Raw genomic sequence first — 17,904 nt, 5'->3', positions numbered from 1 at the left:
GTCCCTCCTCCCTACCTTTTATCTTAGCCTGCTGGACAAACTTTCCTCATTCCTGAAGAAGGGCTTATGCCCGAAACGTCGATTCTCCTGTTCCCTGGATGCTGCCTGACCTGCTGCGCTTTTCCAGCAACACATTTCCAGCCCTTTCCTTAGAGAAAACTGAAGCAAAATACTCATTCAAGGCTTCCCCTATCTTCTCAGACTCCACATACAAGTTCCCTACACTATCCCTGACCGGCCCTACCTTCTCCCTGATCATTCTCTTATTCCTCACATATGAGTAAAATACCCTGGGGTTCTCCCTAATCCTTTTTGCCAAGCCTTTCTCATGCCCCCTCCTTGCTCTCCTCAGTCCATTTCTGAGCTCCTTTCTAGCAAGCCTATAATCCTCTGAAGCTGTGCTAGATCCTTGCTTCCTCCATCTTACGTAAGCTGCCTTCTTCCTTTTGACGAGAAGCTCCTCTGTTCTCATCATCCAAGGTTCCTTAATCTTACCCTTTCTTACCTGTCTCAGAGGAACAAATTCATGCATCACTCGCAACAACTGCTCCTTAGACAGTCTCCACACGTCTGCTGTGCCCTTTCTGTGGAACAATTGCTCCCAATCTGTACTTCCCAACTCCTGTCTGATAGTGTCATAGTTTCCTTTTCCCCAATTAAATATCTTCCCTTGGTGACGGCTCCTTTCCCTCTCCAAGACTATGGTAAATGTGAGGCAGTTGTGATCACTGTCACCAAAGTGTTCTCCCGTCGCGAGATCTGACACCTGTCCTGGCTCATTGCCAAGCACCAAATCCAAAATGGCCTCTCCCCTTGTCGGTATGTCTACATACTGAGTAAGGAAACCCTCCTGAACACACCTGACAAAAATGGCTCCATCCAAACCATCTGTACTCAGGAAGGTTCCAGTCAATATTGGGAAAGTTGAAGTCACCCATAACAACCACCCTGCTACATCTGCATTTTTCCAAAATCTGCCAGCCTTTGAGTTCTTCAATCTCCCTACTACTCCACCATTCAATCATGGCTGTTAAGTTTCTCAATCCCATCTCCCACTTTCTCCCCATAACCTTGACCCCCTTGATACTCAAGAACCTATCTATCTCAATCTTAAATATATTCAATGACCTGGCCTCCACAGCCTTCTGTGGCAGTGAATTCCATAGGTTCTCTGAACATCAGCATTTGTAAATTTCATGCCCTTTAAAACATAGACCATAAAACATTCCAGCGCAGTGTCATCTGCAAATTTACTAACCCGTCCTTCTATGCCCTCATCGAAGTCATTTTTAAAAATGACAAATAGCGGTGAACCCAAAACAGATCCTTGCGGTAACTGAACTCCAGGATGAATATTTCCCATCAACCATCACTTTCTATCTTCTTTCAGCTAGCCAATTTCTGATCCAAACCGCTAAATCACCCTCACTCCCATGCCTCTGTACTTTCTGCAATAGCCTACCACGGGGAACCATATCAAACACTTTACTAAAATCCATACACACCACATCAACTGCTTTACCCTCATCCACCTGTTTGGTCACCATCTCAAAGAATTCAATAAGGTTTGTGAGGCACGACCTACCCTTCACAAAACCATATTCACTATCCCTAATCAACTTATTCTCTCTAGATGATTACAAATCCTATTTCTTAGAACCTATTCCATCATTTTACCCACAACTGAAGTAAGGCTCACTGGTCTATAATTACCAGGGTTGTCTCTACTCCCCTTCTTGAACAATGGGACAACATTTGCTATCCTCCAGTCTTCTGGCACTATTCTATAGACAATGATGACATAAAGATCAAAGCAAAAGTCTCTGCAATCTCTTCCCTGGCTTCCCAGAGAATGCTAGGTTAAATCCCATCCACCCCAGGAAACCTATCTATTTTTACACTTTCCAGAATTGCTAACACCTCCTCCTTGTGAACCTCAATCCCATCTAGTCTAATCTAGTCTAGTCTAATATTTAAAAAAAATTCTGCTTCTCTATATATGATCAAAATGGATAAGCTGACACATGCCTTCATTATATTCCGTCTACCACTTGGTTAACCTAAGCAAATCTCTATGCATTATCTTTAAGTCTTCCTCACAGCTTACATTTCCACCTTGTACCACCACCAATATAGAGACATTACTCTGTGTGCCTTTGTCTGAGTCATCAATATTGATTATAACTACTTGAGACCTCAAATCCTTGGGGCACTCTGCTAGCTACAACCTGCCAACCTGAAAACACTCCATCCATTCTTATTCTTTGCTCCAATCCATTAAACAACTCATTAGCCATGCCAATACATCACCCCAACTCCTCTTCTTTTAGCGTCGCCCATTTAAGTTGGGGGTCATTGGCTGATCACCATTCTCTATCTCCTCCTTTTGGCCATTCTTTTAGTTTCACTGTGTTTGACTTTCTCATGGAGGCACCCTTCCATCTGGTCTTCTCCCTACCTTTGATTCTTCATCTTGGCTGTCCTGTGTCTGTTACTCACCTCACCATGCTCTGTTTCAGGTGATCAGAGCTTCTTAAAAAAGCCTTAAAGGATAGACAAGGTAGATGCTGCAAAGGTGTTACTTCTGCTCGGGAGTCCAGAACTAGAGTTCACATTTAAAAACAATTGGGATGTCATTTAGGACTGAGATGAGGAGAACATTTTTTTTACTTGCATATTATGAATATTTGCAATTCTCTACCACACAGTAATGTGAAAGCTCAGCCTTTGAGTATGATTAAGGGAGAGATTTATTGATTACTAATGGGCCCACACTCTACATTGAATCCTTGATGTGCATGCTCCTGATTTTGTCCCTTCTTTTACTCCACTTGTCCATCTCAGCATCTGCAGCTCATAAGGCTCCTGTCTTTGTTCCTCTCTTTTTGATGTTGCCCAAGGTTCTGCACAATGTAACGGGGTCAGTTTCACTGTTGGCTTGTAGGTTATCCCTGCCAGTTTCCTATTAACCAATATTCCTTCAGAACAAAAGTACGGCAGATGCTAGAAATCTGAAATAAAAACTGAAAGTGCTGCAAATACTCAGCACATCTGGTAACATCCATGGAGCACATATGTATTTCCATCTGTTTCTATTTATCACTCCATTGCATTTCTTCCAATTGTTCACTAAAAATAATCCACTGCTCATTTCAATTCCCATCTTCTGTCATCACTGTCCTCAGGTAATTGAAAATATCATTTCTCCTACTTGTGACCCATGACCTTTACACCTTCACATGACTCCTCTTTAATCAGCTCAAATTGATTGCCCAAAACTTGATTCTTCTGGTCTCCTGGTCTTCAATGCCCTGTCTTCTGCATATATATTATTACCAGACCCATGAACTCCTCTGCATTTTCCTCTGCATCAAATACCTTTGGAAATCAAAGTATATTAAATTTAGTGGTTTATCTTTTTCTCTCCCACTTGTTACATCTTCAAAAGAAACTCTACTCAATTAGTTGAAGATGATTTCTTTGCTGTAAAACCATGGTAACTCTATCTGACTCATTTGATTTTTTTGCCAGGCAATGTTCATATTTTCTAATAATAGATTTCAGCGTTTTCTTGATGACTTGTGAGAACTGACCTATTGTTAGCTTCTTGTTTTCTCTTTTCCTCCTTTCTTGAACTGTGATGTTACATTTGCCACTTCTATTCCATTCAGATCTTTGCACAATCTAGTCAGGAGTATATCTTTAAAACTCTAGGACATAGGCCATCAGGTCTTGTAGTTTTAGTCACTGAAGATTCTCCAGTACTCATTCTTTTCTGATTGTGCACACTGACCAACTCACACTCATATACACTCATACACTCACACCCACTCTCAAACTCACACTATTTCACACATATGTGACAAAATCTTGCATTGATATACAACAGAAGGGAATATATACTGGGAACTGGAACTGTACTCTGGTATTGTTGCTATGAACTATGCATTGGAATTAGGTCTGTGTTTCTATGGCCATGGCAGTGAGACAGGTTTTGGAAATGCTCTTTTCTTACTGTGTGTGTGGTTCCAGTGGTCCCTGTAGATGATGAGGTATTTCTGCATGCTTCCCTGACACTGTTCCAGAGGCATCTCCTTCCATTCAAGGAGCGCTGAGTGTTTCCTGATGTTGGTCACATTGACCTTGCGGGGTCCATGGGTTGGTGCTAAACATAAACAACATCATTGAATCAGAAAGTGCACAAGGAGCCATTCAGCCTATTTCCCCAATGCTGGCTCTTTGAAAGAGTTATTCAATTAGACCCAAGAAATTAGACAACAAAAAGCCCAAAGAAACAGACTAGAGCAGTTTCAGTGCATAGACTGGGGTCAGGTTTTGCATCAGACAGAAATGATTCCTTTGAAACTGACACAAAGTTAATCAAACACAGAAGACTCCAGGGTTCCATCATGCCTGAATCCCAAATCTTGTGACCCAGTAATAAGCATATGGCCAGAGGTAAGGTTCTGACAGCTCTATCCTGTTTATTGGTACCTCAGCTATGTTTGTCAGCAAGTAATTGTGATAATAACAAGGTCAGCCAGGTGGACCTCATACAATATTAACTTGGTCCAATCAGGGAGCTCTGGCTGACAGATGTAAACAGGAGAGTCAGAGGTTCTGTTAACTCTGCAAGTGGCTCTGAGGGAGCTGGATCAGTGTCAGGGTCTCTACATGTGGGCGGCACAGTGGCACAGTGGTTATCACTGCTGCCTCACAGCGCCAGAGACCTGGGTTCAATTCCCGCCTCAGGCGACTGACTGTGTGGAGTTTGTACATTCTCCCCGTGTCTGCGTGGGTTTCCTCCGGGTGCTCCGGTTTCCTCCCACAGTCCTAAGATGTGCAGGTCAGGTGAATTGGCCATGCTAAATTGCCCATAGTGTTAGGTAAGGGGTAAATGTAGGGGTATGGGTGGGTTGCGCTTCGGCGGAGCGGTGTGGACTTGTTGGGCCGAAGGGCCTGTTTCCATACTGTAATCTAATCTAATCTAATGTGTAAGTAAAGGGTGACTTGGTAACAGGATACCAACCCCTGTGGAGTTTATTTCAGTAACAGTGAGAAACATATTTCTGGCACCAGGGTTTATAGTTGCACTGGATCTGTTAACGCTGGCCTCTTTTGCAATCAGTTCTCAAGACTTCCCGTCTGACTGTTTGAGATCCATTCCCTGTGTTAGGTAGGGGCTGACCCTGACACAGAATCAATGTCAACACATTGATATCCTAAAGTTAAGAAACAGAAAGTTAGCAAGTCTGACAACATCTGTGGAAGAGAAACAGAGTTGACAATTCGAGTTTGACATGATATTTCTTCAGCCTTTTATATCCTGGACTGCTGGGAGCTACAGAGAACCAGAACCCTCTCTCTAACAGAGATCTTGGAAAGATCTTCACAATGGTTAGTGAGAGAAACAACCTCTTGTTTTCTCAGCAGCTTTGCCCAATTGATCTTGGATAGACATGCAGGAGGCTGGAAGAACACAGCAAGCCAGGTAGCTTCAGGAAGTAGAGAAGTCACCTGATGTTGCCTGGCTTGCTGTGTTGTTCCAGACTCCTGCTTGCCCACCTCATTTTCTCAGTAGCTTTGTCAAATTGATTTTGAAATTATGATCTTCATCATTAGGAAGACTTTGGGCTGATGACTTAAGTTACAACTTACGTAGTTGCTGAGTGCAAGCACTGCCTGATCCAATGGTATAGCCTCCCACGCTTTGGCAGCCTTTTCTCTTCCGAAAGCCATTAGTGTGAACGGTGACCCGGTAAAACCTCAGTGGCTGCAGCCCCTCAAATACCTTCTGGAACATTCCTGTAAATAACTCAACATTAGATACACAAGACAATTGGAACATAAAACATAGAACAGTACAGCACTGTACAGGTTCTTCAAGCCCTCGATGTTGTGCCAGCTGGCATAGTTGGGGCCCATGAGGTAGCCCATGGCTACCCCTTTGGTTTGGAGGAAGAGGGAGGATTTAAAGGAGAAATTGTTGAGGGTGAGGACCAGGTCAGCCAAACGAATGAGGGTGTCAGTGAAAAGACACTGGTGGGGACATCGGGAAAGGAAGAAACGGAAGGCTTGGATGCCTTGGTATGGTGGATGGATGTGTATAGGGAGTGGATGTCCATGGTGAAAATAAAGCGTTGTGGGGCCAGGTAAATGAAAGTCATGAGGAGGTAGAGTGTGTGGGTGGTTTTCCGAACGTATGTGGAGAGTTCCTGGACCCGGGGGAATAGGATGGTGTCAAGGTGTGCAGAGATGAGTTCGGTGAGGCAGGAGCAGGCTGAGACGATGGGCTGAACAGGGCAGTCAGATTTGTGAATCTTCGGTAGGAGGTAGAACTGGGCAGTGTGGGATTCCGAGACTGAGGTTGGAGGCTGTGAGTGGGAGATCCCCTGTGGTGATGAGATTGTGGATGGTCTGGGAGATGATGGTTTGGTGATGGAGGTGGGGGGGCAGTCAGAAGAGGCTTCAGTGATGTAGAGGTTGGTGAGCCAAATGACCACAACAGCTCCTCCCTCTGTGCCCCACCACCTTGTCTGCTAGTTGGGGTTGGGGCAGAAGGAGTGGAGGGCTCTGTGTTGCTTCCACCCCACCACCCTCCGGATACACCGCATCATCCTCCACCATTTCCCCATCACCAGGGATGTATTTCGGAGTCCCTCCACGACCTCCCTTGTCAGGTCCACGCCCTCCAACAACCCACCCTCCCCTCCTGGCACCTTCCCCTGCCACCAGAAGAATTGCAAACCCTGCACCCATACCTTCCCCCTCACCTCCGTCCAAGGTCCCACATCCGATATTTACCTGTACTCCCACACACATCATCTACTGTATCCGTTGCACCCAATTTGGTCTCCTCTACATTGGAAAGGCAGGACGCCAACTTGCAGATTGTTTCAGAGAACATCTCTGGGACACCCAAACTAACCAACCCCACCGCCCTTTGACTGAATACTTTAACTCCCCCTCCCACTCCCCCAAGGACCTGCGCCTTCTCCATTACCAAACCCTTACCACTCGCCACCTCATCTTCCACCTTGGGACCCTCCAACCTCACGGGATCAATGGGGATTTCACCAGCTTCCTCATTTCCCTTCCCCTCACCTTATCCCAGTCCCAACCTTCCAACTCAGCACCGCCCTCTTGAACTGTCTTACCTGTCCATCTTCCTTCCCACCTATCCACTCCATACTCCTCTCCCACTTATCACCATTAACCCCACCCCCTCTACCTACCTATTGCACTCTCAGCCATCTCCCCGCCAGCCCCACCCCCTGCCCATAGAACAAAGAAGATTTACAGCCCAGGAACAGGCCTTCGGCCCTCCAAGTCTGAGCCGATCCAAATCCACTGTTGAAACCTATTGTCCAATTCCTAAGCATCTGTATCCCTCTGCTCCCCACCTACTCATCCATCTGTCCAGATGCATCTTAAACGAATCTCCCGTGCCTGCCTCTATCACCTCTGCTGGCAACTCATTCCAGGCACGTACCGCCTCCTGTGTAAAGTACTTGCTGCATGTATCCCCCTTAAACTTTTCACCTCTCACCTTGAAAGCGTGACCTCTTATTGGATCCTTCACCCTGGGAAAAAGTTTGTCCCTATCCACCCTGTCTCTACCCTTCATGATTTTGTAAACTTCAATCAGGTTCCCCATCAATCTCCTTTTTTCTAATGAAAACAATCCTAACCTACTCAACCTCTCTTCATAGCTAGCACCTTCCATACCAGGCAACATCCTCGTAAACCTTCTCTGTACCCTCTCCAAAGCATCCACATCCTTTTGGTAATGTGGCGACCAGAACTGTACACAGTATTCTAAATGTGGCCGAACCAATGTCTTGTACAATTTTAACATGACCTGCCAACTCTTATACTCAATACCCCGTCCCATTTATCTCTCAACCCCCCGGCCCACCAACCTCATTCCTGATGAAGGGCTTATGCCCAAAACGTCGATTCTCCTGCTCTTTGAATGCTGCTTGACCTGCTGTGCTTTTCCAGTGCCACACTCTTTGACCCAAATGTATTTGATTCTACTCTCACCGCTGGCAGTGCATTCCACACACCCACCATTCTCTGTGTAAAGAACCTACCTTTGACATCTCCCCTAAACCTTCCTCCAATCACCTTAAAATTATGCCCCCTCATGATAGCCTTTTCCGCCCTGGTACAAAGTCTCTGGCTATCCACTCTATCGATGCCTCTCATCATCTTGTACACCTCTATCCAATCACCTCTCATCCTTCTTTGATCCAATGAGAAAAGCCCTCATTCCCTCAACCTTTCTCCATAAGACATTCCCTCCTGTCCAGGCAGCAGCGTGGTAAATCTCCTCTGCACACTCACTGAAGCTTCCACATCCTTCCCAAAATGAGGGGACCAGAATTGAACACAATATTCCAAGTGTGGTCTCACCAGGATGGTTAGCTGCAGCATAACCTCATGGCTCATAAACTCAATCCCTCTGCTAATGAAAGCCAACAACCATATCCCTTCTTAACAACTCTATCAACCTGGGTGGCAACTTTGAGGGATCTTTGGACATGGACTCCAAGATCCCTCTGTTTCTCCACACTGCCAAGAGTCCTGCCTTTAACCCTGTATTCTGCATTCAAATTCAACCTTTCAAAATGAATCACTTCACACTTTTCCAGGTTGAACTCCATCTGCTACTTCTCAGCCCAGCTCTGCATCCTGTCAATGTCCCGTTGCAACTTACAACAGCCCTCCCCATACTATCCACAACTCCATCAAACTTCATGTCATCAGCAAACTTACGAACCCACCCTTCCACTTCCTCATCCAAGTCATTTATAAAAATCACAAAGAGCAGAGGTCCCAGAATCGATCCCTGCAGAACACCACTGGTCACCAAGCTCCAGGCTGAATACTTTCCATCTACTACCACCCTCTGTCTTCTATGGACCAGCCAATTCTGTATCCAGACAGACAAATTTCTCTGTATTCTAAGTGTCCTTACTTTCTAAATGAGCCTACTGTGGGGAACTTTATCAAATGTCTTGCTAAAATCCATATACAGCACATTCACTGCTTTATATTCATCAATGTGTTTTGTCACATCCTCAAAAAATTCAATAAGGTTTGTGAGGCATGACCTGCCCCTCACAAAACCATGTTGACTATCTCTAATCAAACTATGGTTTTCCAAGTAATCATAAATCCTGTCTCTCAGAATCCTTTCCAATACTTTGCCCACCACTAACTTAAGACTGACTGGTCTGTCATTCCCAGGATTATCCCTATTCCCTTTCTTGAACAAGGGAATAACATTTGCCACCCTTCAATCATCTGGCACTACTCCAGTGGACAGTGAGGACAAAGAGATCGTCGCCAAAGGCACAGCAATCTCTTCCCTCACTTCCTGTAGTAACCTTGGGCATATCCCGTCTGGCCCAGGGGATTTATATATCTTATGTTTTTTCAAAATTTTCAACACATCCTCCTTCTTAACATCAACCTGTTCGAGCATATCAGTCTGTTTCACACTGTCCTCAGAAACGTCAAGGTCCCTCTCAGTAGTGAATACTGAAGCAAAGTATTCATTAAGGATACTCCGACTCCAGGCGCAGGTTCCCTCCACTATCCCTGATTGGCCGTACCCTCACTCTGGCCATCCTCTTCTCCTCACATAAATGTAGAACGCCTGAGGGTTTTCCTTAACTTTACCCGCTCTGAAGCTTTTCCAAGCCCCCTCCCCCCCCCAGCTTCTAGCGCTCCTAAAGTGCATTCTTCAGTTCCTTCCTGGCTACCTTATAACCCTCTAAAGCCCTGTCTGATCCATGCTGCCTCAACCTTAAGTAAGCATCCCTGTCTCAGAATCATACATAAACTCCATTCACAATAAGATCATGAGTGAAATACTTGATAATAATTTAGATAAATACAGTTGGGAGAGGACTGGAAGGATATGGTCAAGGAGTGAGATGATCAACAACAGGAGGTGGCTCATGTCAAACAAGACACTAAGTTACACAAGGTGCAGAGAATGTCTTTGGGAGACTGGATGCTCAGGATATTTAAATTTATGAACAATATATCGTTTCCCTTCACACTGTCCAATCAAACACTCCCAGGATATGGATAGCACAGGGTTAGATACAGAGTAAAACTCTTTCTACGTTGTCCCATCAAACATTCCCAGGACAGGGACAGCACGTGGTTAGGTACAGAGTAAAGCTTTCTCTACATTGTCTCCATCAGATACTCCCTGGACAGGGACAGCACATGGTTAGATTTTGTTTTGATTTTGGTTTAGATTGGTTTGCTTGCTGCTAATGTCCATCGCCCATAAATGAAAGAAAACAGTGAATTGATGGTTATGTCATAATGTTGGAAAGAGGTAGACTGGGAGGGTGTAAGATGTATGGATAGTACATGTGGATAATGTATGGATAATACATGTGGATAATGGCAGTGAAGATGCAAATTTTCTCTGCTGCTTGCTGACCTGTTTTGCTCTTAATTTTCAGTTCCCTTCGGGGTTGACAGGAGTTACTGAGAATTCTCACTTTTACCAGCTCCAGGACAATACAGTAGAACTTGGCTTCGTGATGAGTCCATGAGGCTTTCAAGGTCTGGTTATTGATGACTGTGACATTCAGGAATGGTGTTTCTGTGCAAACAGGAGTTAACGAAGATAATGAGCAGCAATACCAAACAGTCTGAGCTGGTCAGAAACTTTCAAATCCCTTTGTGGAGTCCCTGAGAGATTTTACAGTGTCTTTGAGTTTTAATTTGATATTTAAGTAGAAGTTTAATCGAACATTTCAGTCACCCACAAGAATCAGTCCTTTTGGAGTATCGATAACAGATGTCCATTCAGCCACCTCCCCCTCCTGCTCCAAGTTACTTGGCATCAGTTCCTAAAGAGAAGGTAACAATTAGGAGCAGGAGGAGGGCATTCAGCCCACAAGCCTGTTCTGCCATTTGATGTGAATCTGGCTGATTCATTGGTATTGCCTTCACTTTTCCATCTGCTCCCCATATCCTCGAATCCCTGGAGCCAAACATCAATTTATTTTAATCGTGTTCATATCAGGCACTAGGATTTTGGGTTTTAGACTTTAATGGAATGAGATAGAGACTGTTCACAGTAAACTGGGGAAGCTCTGCCAATAAATAAAACAACTGAGGAACAGAGGAGAGTGTTCAAAGAAACATTTATTGCCATTCAGAAGCAGTTAGTATCCATGAGAAGGAAAAACTTCACCTCACAAAAGAAAATAGCCATAGACATCTAAGGAGGTAAGGTACAGCATAAAATTAAAAGAAAGAGCTCATAAAAACACAAAGAGTATTACAGATCCCATAGAATGGAACAAAATCAAAGACCAACAAAGGGCCACAAAGCGGCTTATAAGTGTGTCTAAAAAGGATTATGAAAGAAAACTTGAAAGGGACATAATAGAGACTAAGAAGTGACTTGATAGTTATGTAAAGGGAAAAGAGCTGGTTAGGAACACTGTTGGCCCACTGAAGGCTGACAGTGGGGATATCGTCAATGGCTGGAGGGAAATGGCAGACATGCTGAATGATTAGGTAAAAACAAGAACTGCAGATGCTGGAAACCAGAGTCTAGATTAGAGTGGTGCTGGAAAAGCACAGCAGGTCAGGCAGCATTTGAGGAGCAGGAAAATCGACATTTTGGGCAAAAGCCCTTCATCAAGACTACAGGCAGAGTGCCTGCAGAGTGCAGAGATAAATGAGAGGAGGTGGGGGTGGGGAGAAAGTAGCATAGAGTACAATAGGTGAGTGGGTGTGGGGATGGAGGTGATAGGTCAGGGTCATGCTGAATGACTATTTTATTTCAGTATTTACAGCAGAAAAGGAGGATACCCTGCTGGAAGTCCCAAAGAAATTAACAGAGGACCATGGACAGAATCTAAATAAAATTAGCTTAAGTAAATCATTAATAATGGGGAAATTAATGGAACTGAAGAGTGATGAATCCCCAGGACCTGATGGTCTCCATCCATGGGCGTTAGGAGAGTCGGACAGCACGTTGCAGATAACCTAATCATAATCTTTCAGAGTTCCCTGGATTCAGGCACTGTCCCTCTGGATTGAAAATTTGTTTATATTACTCAGCTCTTAAAGAAGGGTGACAGAGGGAAGCCAGGGAATTATAGACCAGTTAGCCTGACATCTGTGATGGGGAAATTACTGGTGTCTATAACCAAGAATAGGGTGATTGATGAGCTCAAAAAATGCCAGTTAATCAGGGAAACTTAGCATGGATTCATAAAGGTATGACATGCCTGACAAACCACATGGAGTTTTTTTGAAGAGGTGACAAAGGTGGACACAGATAAGTTTACGAATGTTGTTTATATGGACTTCCAGAAGGTTTCTGGGAAAGAGTTACATGAGAGATTGTTAGCTAAGGTGGGCGCCCATGGAATTGAAGGCAAATTACTGACAAGAAAAGAAAATTGGTTGAGTGGTAGGAAAGACAGACTTGGAATAATGGGTAAGTACTCAAGTTGGCAGGACATGACGAGTGGTGTCCCACAAAGATCTGTGTCAGTGTCTCAGTTATTCACAATATTCATTAAACACTTAAATAATGGCGCAAAACATCAAATAACCAAATTTGCTGATGACACTAAACTAGGCAGCAAATTGCAGACAACAGCAGGAAATTGATAGATTAGGTGAATGGACAAAACTGTGGCAGGTGCATTTTACTATAAGCAAGTATGAGGTTATCGAATTGGACTGGAAGAGGATAGATGGGGTATTTGATTTAGAAAGCACAGTGTTAAATATAATGAGTGACTCATAGCTCTTTAAAATGCCATTAACAGGTGCAGAAACTGGCTCATACAATGCTGAGCTTCACATCTAAAGAGCTGCAGTATGATAACACAGATATTATGTTGCAGTTATACAAAACCCTAATTAGACCTCACTTGAAGAACTATGAGCAGATCTGGGCACCACATCTTAGGAAGGATATTTTGGTGCTGGAGGGAGTTCAACACAAGTTTACCAGGATAATACCTGGACTTCAAGGATTACGTTATGAGGAGAGATTGGACAAATCGGGCCTCTATTTTTTAGAATTTAAAAGGTTAATGAGGGATCTAATCGAGGTCTTTAGGATATTAACAGGGAAAGTTAGGGTAAAGATGCACTATTTCCAGAGTTGAAGATTCTAGAAAAGGGAGCATAGCCTAAGAATTAGGGCCAGGCCATTCAAGAGAACATATCAACCCCCTTCAGAATCTTGTATGTTGCAATGCGATCTATTCTTCTTTCGCCCGAGCGTATAGACCTAATTTGCTCAGTCTGTGATCATAGGGATAGCCCTCCTCATCCCCAGGTCCTTCATTCCATTGTAGATATGCATACTAAGATTCCACACAGTATTCAAGGAATGGTGTCTCCAAAACCATGTACAATTGCAGCAAAACGTCTTTGTTCTTTTTTCCCAGTCCCCAAGTATTGTTGATAATAACGGTCAGCATACTAATTGCTTTCTTAATTATTGTCTGTACCTAAATTTCACACTTCATAGTTTAATACGAAATGTTGACTATTTTAATTATATCATCACAGTGAATAACTCAGAGTTCTTCATATTTATTTCCTGTCACATTGCTGCCTACATGCTTAATCTATCTTGATCTCTGTCACCTCTTTGCATGGTCCTCACTGTTAAAATGCAACCAAGCTTTGAGACCAGCTGAGCAAGGGACAGTGTATGCAGTTCCTGGAAGGTATCTTGAATTACAATATGTTTTCACTGTACAGTTAACAAGTCGCATTGACTCCTGAGCCCCTGTGAGGTATTCATCACACCTCAGGCCCCCAACTGGTTTGTACCTTCAGGTGGTGCAGCAGGAATGAAGATAGATTCCATGCATGAGGTTCCTGCTCTGTTAAAGGCGATAATGGAGATGTTGTATGGTGCCAGTGTGATGGCAGTCTGGTACATGGATTTGTTGCGTAAAACCAGAGTGAAGCTGGTTTGATTCAGTGCTGGTTGGAAGATGAGGCTGTAACCGTTCACTTTGGTGTGAGGTGCAGTAGGGGGCTGTGGAAACAGTTTCATTGTTAGTAAAACAAAATTAAAAAGAGAACATCGTTTTTGAATCCTTTCTCCCTCTTGTGGGGCTTACCCACCTTCCCTTGAAGCATACCTTGGCCCAGTTCCACATTCTCACCATCTTCTGAGTTAAGATGTTTTTCTTGAATGACCAATGAATTTATTAATGACAATCTCAGAATTAATAAGTAACAAGAAAGGCTTGAACGTTTGAGCCTGTTTTTAGGGAATAACTTTGATGCGGGTATAAGTTTGATGAAAGGATGAGCCAGATAGATAGTTGCAGACAGTTTGACATTCTGGGATGAGGGGCTTGAGCCAGAAGTGTAAGCGTGAGACTTAGATCAGAGAGGGAATAAACCTCTACACAAATCATCATCAAGCGAGATACTCACTCTCAGGGTTTGCAGCTACAGCACAAATTCATCTGGAGAGATGGACGGAGGAATAGGAACTGGACAGGGAATCATGAATTGCAGCAGTGAATAGAGGAAACAGTCTCAAGCAAAGGCTGATTGAGTCAAATGGTCCATTTTTACAATGCAACATTCCCACCGCTCCTACAGCTGCTTGGGCTGCTTCCTGGGGATTTATTATTCCTTTAAACTAATGCATTTTCAAGTTGTCAGATCAAAGGATTGTCTTTAAGATCAACTGAAAAATATATTTAAACCAATAGGGAGATTCATAATATGAGATTTTATTTTGAATAGACCCACAGACGATGGGGCGGGAGAGGCTTTGAACATGTCAGGAATCTATCTGTAAAATAAGGATTTAACTGTGGACCTTTACCTCATTTATAGCTCAAGCATGCTATTTCTTAAACTTTGCTAAAGCATAGGCAGTATAAAACCTCAAATCTATCCATAGGACTTTAAATAAGATTCAGGAGCAGAAGCAGTGTAAAAATACAAGGCACCTACAAGGCCCCAAAGGAGAGTTTTACCTCGCTTCAACACATGTCATTTACTGTATCCGTTGCTCCCCTCTACATTGGGGAGACAGGATTCCAACTTGCAGAGCGCTTTAGAGAACATCTCTGGGACACCCACACCAATAAACCCCAATGCCCCATGGCCGAACACTTCAACTCCCCCTCCCACTCCCTCAAAGACATGCAGGTCCTCGGCCTCCTCCAATGCCACAGCCTAATCACACGACGCCTGGAGGAAAACGCCTCAGCTTCTGCCTCAGGACCCTCCAACCAAATGACATCAATGTGGATTTCACCAATTTCCTCATTTTGCCTCACCCCATCTTATCCAAGATCCTTCCAACTCAGCACCGCTCTCATGACCTGTCCTTCCTGTCCATCTTCCTTCCCACTTATCCGTTCCACCCTCCTCTCTGACCTATCACCTTTCCCCTCATCTTCATTTACCTATCACATTCCCAGCTACCTTCCCCCAGCCCCACCTCCCTCCTATTTAGTTCTCAGCCCCTGCGGCTCACAAGTCTCATTCCTGATGAAGGGATTATGCCCAAAACTTTGATTCTCTTGCTCCTCGGATACTGCCTGACCTGCTGTGCTTTTCCAGCACCACACTCCTGACTCTGATCTCCAGCATCTGCAGTCCTCATTTTCTCCTAAAACCACAGGTCTATCATTCTTGGATTTAGTAATGTCTAATAACTTAAAATTCTAGCAAGATTGAGGAATTTCCAAAAGAAATTTCTACCATCGTGCATGTGATCTATTGAATTCTGTTATGCAGTTTCATGGTCCTGCCCTCAATGTATCTAAGTTTGTCAACATCTGACCAGGCATAAGCAGGTCAATGGATCATCTTTTTGATAAGGTTTATTCATGAAATCTTTCCAAACCTTCATCTGTGTTTGAATTATCAGGCTCCAATTCCAAAACAAAAACTTTGCTTCTTATCCTGCTTCTAAATGTAAAGGCCACTCTGCTTCCTCATTGGCAATGAAATAACCCAGATCCACACTGGAACCTCCTGCTCCCAATGGTCATAGGCTCATTTTCACAAATGAGCGTTTGTAATTATTCCCAAAACTTTACATTTCAAACTCACCATTCTCTGCTATTAATGTTCAACATTGGCAGATAACTATTTAAACAGACTCAATGTCCGCAGTTTTTGTGAGAGCTTTTTTTTCCAGTTAACCACACTCCATAAAACTCAAACCCCCAACTGATTACTAGTTCCCTATGTTTCTACAATCCATTCACAACCAATTACCTCTTCATTAGTACATCAATCATCTGTTTCTTCATTACATTATGTTTCATACGGTCCTTCAGACATTATTCAACTGAAATACCACCATCCTCAAACAACCAGTGCAAAAGATAAGGCTGAATCATTCGCAGCAATCTTCAGCTAGAAGTGCAGAGTGGGTGATTCCAGTGGTACCCAGCATCACAGATACCAGTTTTGGGCCAACTCAATTCACTCCATGTGATATCAAGAAACTGTTGGAGACACTGAATATTGCACGGGCTAACAACTCACCTCCTGACTCCCAAAGTCTTTCCACCACCTACAAGGCACAAGTCAGGAGTGGAATGGAATACTCCCCATCAGTACAGCTCCAACAACACTCAAGAAGCTTGACACTATCCGGGACAAAGCAACCTGCTTGATTGGCACCAAATCCACAAAAATCCATTAGCTTCACCACCAGTGCTCAGTAGCAGCAGTGTGTGTCATCTACAAGATGCACCACAGAAATTCACCAAAGATCCTCAGACAGCACTTTCTATATGCATGACCATTTGCATCTAGAAGGACAAGGGCAGCAGATACATGGGAATACCACCCCCAGCAAAACCCCTCCCCCCATGCCACTCACCATCCTGACTTGGAAATATATCACTGTTCCTTCATGGGTCAAAGTGAGGGCAGCACAGTGGCTCAGTGGTTAGCTCTGCTGCCTTACAGCGCCAGGGACCCGGGTTCAATTCCAGCCTCGGCCGACTGTCTGTGTGGAGTTTGCACATTCAGCCTGTGTCTGTGTGGGTTTCCTCCTTGTGCTCTGGTTTCCTCCCACAATCCAAACGTGTAGGTTAGATGAATTGGCCATGCTAAATTGCCCATAGTGTTCAGGGGTGTGTCAGTTAGGTGCATTAGTCAGGTGTAAATGCAGAGTAATAGGTTGGGGGCAAGTGTCTGGATAGGTTGTTCTTTGAATAGTCAGTATAGACTTGTATGGCCAAATGAATCTATGAATTCAATGAAAATCATGGAATTCCCTCCCCAATGGCATTGTGGCTTTACTACAGCAGATAAAACAAAGCAGTTCAAGAAAGCAGCTCACCCCCACCTTCTCAAGAACAATTAGGGATGAGTATGGCCAGTCAGTGATGTCCATGTCCCAAGAATGAATAAATTTTTAAAAAGAAATTACATGATAACAGCACACCAAGAGACTGCAGGGGATGCCAAAGTAATTCTCAACATTCTCCTAGACTGCAAATCTCAGAGAAACAACCCTTGCAGTTGTGATCATTCCCCTTTCTAAGACTTCTCATCACACCCCCACCTGAGCAGCTGACACTTACTCACTTACCCAGCTTTCTTGCAGATCATGCCCATGCCTCACAATTACCCTGATAATTTTTTTCCAGCCTTCTCAATCCATTGTTGACACCTTGTTGCTTTCTGCCCAATCAGGAAAAAGAATGCATAACACAGAGCGAGAGAGTGGTACAGCAGGTTGGAGAGGAGGCAGGGACTGATTCCTTGATGTTTGCTAGCAATGTCACAGGTTGGTTGGGATGGAGGGACATATATTGGAAGGTTAGAGATGCAAGTAACAAGCTGACATCAATCTGAATTTGTGAGGCACTGGCAATCAGTGGACAG

General features: G+C 43.9%; 1 protein-coding gene across 1 annotated transcript in view; it reads right to left on the bottom strand.

Annotated features, from left to right (window-relative positions):
• Positions 1 to 17,904, bottom strand: part of LOC122565067 (interleukin-12 receptor subunit beta-1-like) — a 66,773-nt gene that overhangs the window by 10,475 nt on the left and 38,394 nt on the right. The window contains exons 9-12 of the mRNA XM_087975859.1: positions 13,852 to 14,062; positions 10,472 to 10,636; positions 5,659 to 5,805; positions 4,016 to 4,165 (exon numbers count right to left, since the gene is read on the bottom strand). Of these exons, the coding sequence (XP_087831985.1) occupies positions 4,016 to 4,165; positions 5,659 to 5,805; positions 10,472 to 10,636; positions 13,852 to 14,062 (673 nt within the window). The remainder of the gene's footprint in view (positions 1 to 4,015; positions 4,166 to 5,658; positions 5,806 to 10,471; positions 10,637 to 13,851; positions 14,063 to 17,904) is intronic.

This window comes from Chiloscyllium plagiosum, unplaced genomic scaffold (assembly GCF_037043375.1).
Source record: "Chiloscyllium plagiosum isolate Xiang-an unplaced genomic scaffold, Cpla_swu_hap1 HiC_scaffold_28, whole genome shotgun sequence".
Lineage (NCBI taxonomy): Eukaryota > Metazoa > Chordata > Chondrichthyes > Orectolobiformes > Hemiscylliidae > Chiloscyllium > Chiloscyllium plagiosum.
The sequence above is the reverse complement of the archived record's forward strand: the minus strand, read 5'-3'. Positions and strand labels throughout refer to the sequence as shown.